At 43.9% G+C, this 9,647-nt stretch overlaps 1 protein-coding gene across 1 annotated transcript in view; it reads right to left on the bottom strand.

Moving 5' to 3' along the window:
- Nucleotides 1–2,859: 2,859 nt before the first annotated feature.
- Nucleotides 2,860–9,647, bottom strand: part of Ppp1r14c (protein phosphatase 1 regulatory inhibitor subunit 14C) — an 84,159-nt gene continuing 77,371 nt past the window's right edge. The window contains exon 4 of the mRNA XM_055615847.1: nucleotides 2,860–4,401. Within this exon, the coding sequence (XP_055471822.1) occupies nucleotides 4,327–4,401 (75 nt within the window). The 3' untranslated portion in view covers nucleotides 2,860–4,326. The remainder of the gene's footprint in view (nucleotides 4,402–9,647) is intronic.

Below are 9,647 nucleotides of genomic sequence, written 5' to 3'. Positions count from 1 at the left end.
AGAAGAAGAAGAAGAAGAAGAAGAAGAAGAAGAAGAAGAAGAAGAAGGAAAGAAGAAAGAAAGAATGAAAGAAAGAAAGAAAAGAAAAGAAAAGAAAAGAAAAGAAAAGAAAAGAAAAGAAAAGAAAAGAAAAGAAAAGAGAAAAGAAAAGAAAAGAAAACTTAGGGAATATCCTTATGTCCAATATAAAAATGGCTTCCAGAATCGTCAAATATTCTTGTTTTTGGAAAGCTCACAGATAAGAGCTCCTGCTATCCACAGAGTTTCATTCCACACCCTCCTGTTCTTGACAGCATCATGTAAATGTCATGAGCCTAACACCCAAAGACACGAGTCAAAGGAAACGGTGAGAGGGGAAGAAACCACCTCCAAAATGGATGGTTTCCAGGGCTAATGCCAAGAGAGGGGGTCCCAAAGATAATAGACCCTGATGTGAAATTAAAGTGCTGCTGGTATATGGAGCAGGGCCCTGAGGCCTGTTCTCTTGTTAAACTGCCGTCACATGGACAATGGCTCATGTTCCCAGCCATTGAGCTTCCTTGGAAAGACCTAGATGAAACCATCTAATGGTATAAGACTGAGCCAGTGAGGCCCAATCACCTCTCCCCTACTGTTGCTAAACTCATATTATAGCCTCTTAAGGGGACTTTTGGTGATAAATAAAAATCCAACATCTTACACATTCCAGGGATTTATTTCCCTGAGCTGGATTTTCTTGCCTTCCCAACAAATGGATAGGCTCGCAGTGTAAGCGCTCTGAATCAGAGGGGCAGCACCAGGGTTAGATGTAGGCAGAAGCCTCCTGTCCCCGGTGTGAGGAGGAACTCAAGTGGCTGAGGTCTCTTCATCTTCAAAGCCTCCATCCCAAGCCCTGAAGCTCAGAGATCCGGACCACCTTGGATGCAGCTCTGTGATCTCACTCTTGTGAGAGTTTTGACAGCGATGGCCCACAGGACGTCCAGTGATCATGAGCCATGGGGTTATTGGAGTTCAGCAGGCTCCTGTTTGAGTCTGAGCTCTGAGATCTAATTATCACCTTAGGTAGGCCATCGAATCTTCTGAGCTTATTTTCTCAAATGTACAGAGAGGATGATATAGCCTGCCTCCTGAGAGTAAGGCCAGGATTAAATAAGATAAAGCACGAAGGCGTTTAGCCCTAAGGTACTAATGCTTATAAATGGAAATGCATCATAACCTTGAATTTATCGTTCCCACTGTTCTGGGGAAGCAGAGGTTGGACACCTGCATGATGAAGAGCCAGCGAGTCTGTGTGCCGGGTGCCTCCTGCGGTGAGTGTATAAATTGTGGAGACTGACCTCAAGCCAGTACGCTGAGTGATGTACGACTCAGCTATTGGTGCTCAGTCTGGAGCGCTGGAAAAACAAGTCCTGCGGTCCTAGCGGACACAGTAGGTCAGAGATGACTGAGGCCAGTGTTGTTTTAAGCTTCTCACGTGATTCAGATATATACTCAGCACCCAGGTCCACCGCCCAACAGAGGAGGAAAGTATCTTCTGGAAGGATCGTCAGCACTTGCTGGCCTACTTGATAAGGCAGCCAGAGGTGTGGATGCTGAGCTATGTTCCTCTCCCAGGGCCTAACCAGGAAGATCCACATGTGGGCATTACTGTTGTCATGCATTACAGATGTGTGCCGTGATGGAGCACATCTGTGGACGACCCCCTCCCGCAGGACTGGGGGCACCTGTTCCAACCCTCTCAAAAGAGCCTGTCCGTGGATGTCCTAGGGTGCGGTAAAAAGATTTTACAAACCCTTGATGAAAATACTACATTGTACATTCTAGAAACCCCAATAATTCAATGGCAATGAGCAGGACCATTTAAAAATGAAGTGGGGAGGCAAGGGCCAGTTTCTCTGAAGGTGTTGAACTCAGTGGTTGGCTCTTGATCTCCCCACCCCCGAGGGAGGAGCAGCCTTGCTAGGCCACAGATTAGGACATTGCAGCCAGTCCTCAAGAAACCTGATAAGCTAGGGTCAGATGGAAGGGGAAGAGGTCCTCCCCCATCAGTGGACTTGGAAAGGGGCAGGGAGGAGATGAGGGAGGGAGGGTGAAAGGGGAGGGAAAGAAGGAGTGGGCTACAGCTGGGATACAAAGTGAATGACCTGTGATTAATATTAAATAAATAAGAGTGGAATGATCGAATCATTCTGAGTATTGGGTAAAAACAACAGAAAGAGTCAAGATTGGACGTGGAAAAGGCAGTTCAAAGTTGGCTGCAGCAATCTAAGGAGGCTCCCCATGGACAGACTTAGAAGGCATTAGAAAAGCTTGGTGGCTAGTGTTTGGGGAAGGATGGGAGCCAAGAATTTGGCCTAGCAATTAGGAGGATTACCCAGGAAATCCAGTGATGCTACTGAGCAAGGGCAGGAAGGAAGTTCAGAGTGTGCACAAGTGGGACAAGGGACCTTGGGAGGAAATGGAACTCCTGCCTCATCTGCTAAAATAGAGCGGGAACTTGTGCTGTTCAGCCTGGTAGAAACCCCACACATATCATGTTTTCCTGACTCATGTGTATGCTGTTCTATTAATAACCGAAATAAATCTTCTTACAGGTTTCTCTCTGACGGGAAAAGGGGAGTCTTGATGAAATGAATGGGGCGCAGCCTGGGGGAGACCTGAAATAGGAGCCAGCAGGGCTGGGCACACGTTGCTCATCTTGTTTCTTTCTCAGTCCAAGAACACGGCTAGGTCCTCTGCTGAAGAACGAAGAGGAGCATCGGATACAGTGCTTGGAAAGTGGGAGGCCAGCTCTACGGGCACTTGGCGTCCCCCTCTGCAGAGCATGCAGTCAAGTGGACATGCCCCAGCATGTTCTGCAGTCACACACCAACAAGCCTGTAAGCAGCTCCCTTTATTTGAGTAAATAGCTTGTAAATAAATCATTGGTAAACATTACAAAATTAAATACATTTCCAAAAGCTTGCCAGTATACGGAAAATTCACAAACATAGTTCTTTTAAAAAATAAAATATGTTCAAAGCACCCTTGATATAAATTGCCCCATCCCTGTCTTCAGACAAGGCCACTTGGAGAATTCTTACAGCAGGCAGGGTTTCCAGGCAGAGACAGAAGGGGCTTGCTGGAAGGAAGGGTTTCTACTCATCTTTCACCTTGCCTACATCCCATATGAATTTTAAATCTTCTCCAAAGGGTTGGTAATTGAGGGGCTAGGGTAGGCACTCAGACCTAGCTCCTAACGTGGAAATCAAGGTCACAGTTAGGACCATGAACCACCGAGAGAAACCAGAGGTGAAGCCATACTTCTAAACCAACAAATGCCTCGAGGGGCCTTCCCATCTCCCCATTTTCTCAATACTCAGTCCACAACTCTGGACTGATGGTACCCAGGCACAGAAGGGGCCACGTTCTACCTCTAAGAAAGAAGATGCATCTGTTGGTTTCCTCTTGACCCGCTTTCATCAACAGAGATAATAATACACAGTATTGCATTGAAAGCAGAGAGCCTGTGGCCACACAGGGCTTCCTTTCTCCATTGCAAAACTCTGTTCAGGAACTGTGGGCATTTCCTTAGAAATCAGGTTGGTTTTCAAAACTAAGAATTCATAAAACTTTAAAAGACCACAATGAGGCAATAAGTACATGACCTGGCAAAGCATCTCAACCAACGAAACAATAAAAGTCTGTAAATGAAGCCCTTGACCAACTCAACATGTGTGCTGTATGGCTTGTTACAATAATGGACACATCAAATTTTTTCACTTTGGTGCAGAAAGTGGATGCTGATGGTGGACCACACTTGTATGAAGAATGCCCGGAGGCATCTTAAAACACACATGCTATGACCTCATCCAACAGGACAAGCATAGGCTTATTCCATCACCATGAAATAGAACTCACGTCCCTGTTATAAACTTAGTGTTTGTAGATATATACAAGTATGAGACATTTTTTTGACATCTAAGTCAAAAGTTTAACTTAAAAAACGTCTTACCAAACTGACTGTAAGAAAACTATCTTCCCTGTGTCATAAGATCCTAAGTTACTGCCGAGTCCTTACAGAAAACACTGCCTGGCTTCATCCATCCTTTCAGATGCAACTGCCTTGATAGTTCTTGGTTGGGCTGCAGTCCGAGTTGTGATAGCTTTGCCGTTAAAATGTTACAGTAATGAAAACAACAAAAGAAGGAACACTTTTGAATAAATGTCTAACCCCCCCACTCACACATACACACCAAAAGATGTTGTTTGTAAAAGACAACTATGGTTATTTAATAAAAGTATCCAGAAGTCCAAATCCCAGGTCGCTTTCTTCGTCTCCGAGAGATTTCTACCCTGTTGCAAAAATCATACGCTCTTCTTCTGCGGAGGGCTCAGCTTCCTCATGCCTCTTATTCGGGACAGCAGCTCTCTGATAAATTCCTAGGAGACATCAAGGAAGTTAATATAAGAGGCCACACAAGTAAAACTGGCGCTTCAGAATGTGCTTAGAGTCACTGATGCCAGCTGCATCGAACCAATCTGGCTGTACATGTTGAACTCCAATGATAAAATAACAAAGGAAGTGTTAGAAAAAAAGGCAAAGGGCTTAAATTTCACAGCACAAACGCCTTCTCCATGCTCCAGGGAGAAAGCCAGGTCATAGGTCACTGTCATCAACAGACATCATCCATGTGGGTCTCCAGGCACGAGTGACTTCTGTACTCAGCCTTACCATGTGTATGCACAACACCTGAGCATCTTCTAGATCCCAAGTGTGTAAGACCAGGCTAGGGTCTAAGATTCTGTCATTTCCAACTAGGTCACAGATATCCCTAGACCGCAAAGCTAGACCAAAGCCGAGTATCAGACCTACCACGGGGATTTAGTCACAGGCTGCTGTCAGTGCATGAATATGGAAAGCGACAAGGTGCCCTTCTGGCAAGCTCCGAAGGGAGACAGATGCTGCTGAGAACCAGTGCTCTCCGGCTGCTTAAAGCGTAGGTAGTGACCTCGAGTGGGTAAAGCCGTGCAGATGAAGGTGGCAGTCAGGAAAGAGTCATCAACACTGTTTTCCCGTACACAACCCCCAAGATTAATGCAGGGTCATTTGGATAATAAATCCTAGGCATTCCTGGTGACACTTGGCCATGTGTGTCACATGACTTCACTGCAGCTATGTTTCAGAACATACAACATATATACCTTGTGCTGTGCATGCTGGCCATACAAGCAAGACCAGGAAAGGCCACCTGAAGCCCCGCAGGTCAGGCCGATCACTACTGCATTGTTTTCACTGGCATCAGAGAAACGGAATGGTTGACTTATGGAAAGAAAAGACTTTCAATAATTTCTACTGTCCATCACAGAAGTATCAAATGAGTACATCCTTGTGCTGTATGGTGTTGGAAGCTTTCATTTTTTTAAGAGAACTTGTTTGATTTGCTCACTTGAGTTTTGTACACACAATTATTCAGTGAATTTTGGCTTAGGGTTGGGACAACAATTTTTGAAATGGCTCTAAACATAATTCTGCCATTTTGTACTAAGTAATTTTGTGACGTGTCTGCGTTTGGAGTATAGTCAAGTCAATGGTTCTCAACCTGTTGGTCGAGACCCCTTTGGGGATAGAACAACCCTTTCTCTGGAGTTACCTAAGACCACTGAAAAACACAGATGTTTACATTATGATTCATAACAGCAGCAAAATTACAGTTATGAAGCAGAAACAAAAATAATTTTATAGTTGAGAGTCACCATAACATAAGGAACTGTATTAAAGGGTCACAGCATAAGAAGGTTCAGAACCACTGGGTCATACCAGCAAATTCTGGGAAAGAAGTTCTGAAATGCTCTCACCCTGAAATTTCAAATATTTTACCATATTTACCTCTTTATGTAAAAATAAACAAGTACATTGTTAACATAAAAAATGTCCTTATTTTAATAAATGATAAAACTATGTGAACAACAAAGTTTTCTCTTAAAATAAAATTTTTTATAATTTGTAAATGTGTTTCTAACTTACTGCCAGTGAGTGTTTTGTCTATATTCCTACTTTAAATACTTATATACTAGAGTTGTATAAAATTTTCTAAGGCAAATACATTGTGTGTGTGTTTGAAATTATCAGAGAATAAATATAAATATTATACTAATTAAAGAGAAATTCTTGTGTGAAAAGATCTTGCTAGGAGAGAAGGTTTTAGAAGCCCTTCTTTAGGACATACCAAGAATCAGTGGGGATTTTTTTTCTATAAGTCATACAAACAAACAAACAAAACGAAAACCACATTTGACATTACACTGCAGTACTCACACACACCTGCATTTAAACTCACAGAATAAATTCCCGCTATGTACATTCTTCTGTTTTCTATTCTAATCTAAATTTATTTAAAAATAAATGCTGGAGAGACTCACAAAAGGGGTTCCTTGATCTTTCCGCATTGCATCCGGGACTGATTTATGCAGAGTTGGGATGAACCCAGGCCTTCATGCATGGCGGGCAAGCACTCCAGAACCTGAGCTACAGCTCAGCCCTAGTGATCTGCTGAGGGATCAGACACCGAAGACTGAGCACTCATCTGTAATTACCGCCTTGTACCACCAAGAAGCTGTCATTCATCTCATAGTTTGAAATGTTTAGCTGGCATCAACATAATAGTTACCTCCTTTTCCCATTTTGTATTTGTACAGACAGAGCTGCGAGCCGCCTGTACTTTGTGGCCAGTGAGGAAGGATAGAATTAAGTGTCATAGCATGGCCAACCGAGAACAGATACAGACCAACTGATCTTAAGGAGGTATCATGGTTTAACTGTGTGGAAACCCACCTCTCTGCCTATGTCCTCCTGCTAACTGTAGCCATAAACGACCAGGCTCAGTGAGCCCTGAACTGTTCTCTGGCCTTCAACCACAGTGAGCTTTAATATATGATGCTTTGCCCACTACCACCACAATTAGATTTTTAATAGTCTTTGTTAGCTTAAACCAGCAAGTGCTTTTGCTTAAATATTTGGAAAACACAAGCCAGCACTGGTATCCTCCTTAGGGTCCTCCACACCTAAAGGCTTTGCTGCTGTGAACATTGTTCTTAGCTATTCAGATCACTGTGTCACCTTGCCACCGTGTGACATCATGTCATGCTTTGCCCTGCCACGTGAACATCTTCCTAAAAGCACACGGCTGCACCGTCCTTTGGGTGCAGGCAGCAGCACTGCCAAACTCCCCGGAACTAGCGTCTCGGATGCTCCCAAGTTTAAACCGCGGCACAACTGAAACCTGCACACTTCAGACATTGTTCTCAGTCCAGGTAAGCGTTCTGGAGACTGCACTGCTGCCACGGTCTGGCCTGAGAACTCCCACGTCTTCATCCCCACCCTCCCCGACAGTGGACGGCAGAGGGGTAAGACGGAAGCCCTGTTTTAATTTTCAGTTTACCTGTGTCATTTAAAGAATTTTCATGGTGAAATAACATCATTGTTCCCCATTTGTATTTAACTTTCATTTTGAAAACCTCAGCTTCTCACCGTCCACTCAAGTCTGTGGTTGAAGCAGCCTACAGCATTCGGCACATTCAATTTTTGTTTCATTGTTTTGAAAAATGTTATTTGTGCAAACAATTGTTATGTATATGAATGTTATGTAAAAGAGTGGCAGGAATCAAGTATTCTACTATAACTTTCCTATTTTGATAAAAACCCAAGATCAGAATCAGAAACTCTGTCATTTATTTCATGAATAACTCTGGTAATTTTCTACTGTGTTAATAAGAGTTTCACAAAGATAAAAAGCACATGAGGAACAGCATACCCTAGAGTAAAGGCCTTTCCCCTCAAGACAACAGTGACTTGATCATTTAAGTAGAATTCAAATTCTATGGAACTGATCACAATGTAGGTGGATCACAGAGATTAAAATGCTTCAGCAATAAATTTGTGCTTATAATTAATTTGTGTGTGTGTGTGTGTGTGTGTGTGTGTGTGTGTGTGTGTTAGACCATGGCAAACATACATAGGTCAGAGGACAGCCTTGGGGGTTTGGTTCTTTCCTTCCACCAAATGGTCCCAGAAATCTAACTCATCTAACTCAGGCTTGACAGTGGGAGCCTTTATCCCCTGAGCCATCAGGCTGACTCCTCATTTTAATTTTATAGAAACCAAGCCTTTTGTCTCCACTTCAAGATACTATCTTGTATGTGATGACTAATCTTGGTGGTCAATCACTTTGGCTACAACTGGAATCGACTAAAAGCCAAATGGCTAGGAATACCTTCAAGGGTTTTTCTTAATCAGAATATATGAGGTGGGATCACTGCCCTAAATCTGAGCTACACTTTCCAATGCAGTCCACATAAAAGACTGTGGGAGAAGGAAACTTTGCTTTCTGCTTGCCGGCCTTCACTCTCACTGGCAAGTTCATCTCCCCTGTTGCTGCAGCCATTATTAAATCCAACTTCTTTAGGCTTCCAGCATCAACTGAAGACCATTAGTGCCCAGGAACTCTCTGGGACTCCAGCACTAGGTTGGGGCTGTGAGACCCTCAGCCCTGTTGACTGAACAGCTGCGGAATTCTCTGGCCATCCCATTGTGACAGCCACCTTTGCACTAACCGACTGTCCTGTAGGTCAGTCTAATAATACCCCTTTTTAAAATGGGTCCCATCCGTCTGTTCTTTTAGAGAATCCTAACTAATAAAATATGCATAAATGCCTGTTTAACTTATTCATTAAATTAGCACATTTGGCTACTCAGTTGAGTATGGAAAAGCAGCAAGACTAATGTGTATCCCCATACGAAAACATGCCCATGGCACTTGCCCAGAAGAATCCAATTTTTTTTCTAAGTGATTTCCCAGGAAGACTCAAGGATTTCTAATCAAGAACACTTTGATGGCTCCAGGTCTGCTTCTAGAGGGTACTTTGGGCCAGTGACAATATATGCCATTTATTTCCAAACTCAGCCTTGGGCTGAGAACACAGATTTTGTCAGAGGAGTTCTGTCCCTTTGAGGAAGTGACCTCTAACGTGAACCCTGAATTAACAGGACAGTTTAGAGGAGGCTTGCAGAGGCTTGCTCACAGTACAAGCACAGAGACCTTCAGGTGAGCAAGGCAGGAGATGGGTGTCCCTGGCTCAGAATGCCAGAGTGAAGAAGTAGGGAATGCCGGAGGTTGCTGGCCAGGCCGACAGTCCTAGTTGACCACCTAGCAGAGGTCTGTCTTTGAGGTGGAAAGCCACGGGAAGCCTTGAAGCATAGAACAGTATGATTAAATTTAGGTTTCTAAAAGAGCCTTTTGGAAGCTGTATAATGAATGGCTTTTGAGGACGTGAATGGAAGGGAGGCATATCAGTTTGGATCTATGGCAGTGAGCCAGGCAATCAACGCTTCTGTGAACACTGATGGAAACAAGCATACATGCTTTGCATCCATTTCAGAGGCAGAGCCAACAGACCCCTGCTGCTCAACTGAACCCGGGGTGAGATGCAGAGGGGAGAAGAGACAGGAGAGAAAGTCACCATTCCTCAGCAACTAGCCCGAAAGGTAATGCTATCGGCTGCGATGGGGACAGCGGAGGGAAAGTAGTGGGTTTTCAATGAGATGACAAGATAAACATGCTGTGGAACTTTGCCTCTGGTGTGCAGATGCGACTCTGGTCCTTGGCAGTATTCCCACCAGTGACTTCCAA

The sequence above is a fragment of the Psammomys obesus genome, unplaced genomic scaffold (assembly GCF_907164565.1).
Source record: "Psammomys obesus unplaced genomic scaffold, mPsaObe1.curated_primary_1811, whole genome shotgun sequence".
NCBI lineage: Eukaryota > Metazoa > Chordata > Mammalia > Rodentia > Muridae > Psammomys > Psammomys obesus.
Note: the sequence above shows the minus strand (reverse complement) of the source record. Positions and strands in the feature narration are given on the sequence as shown.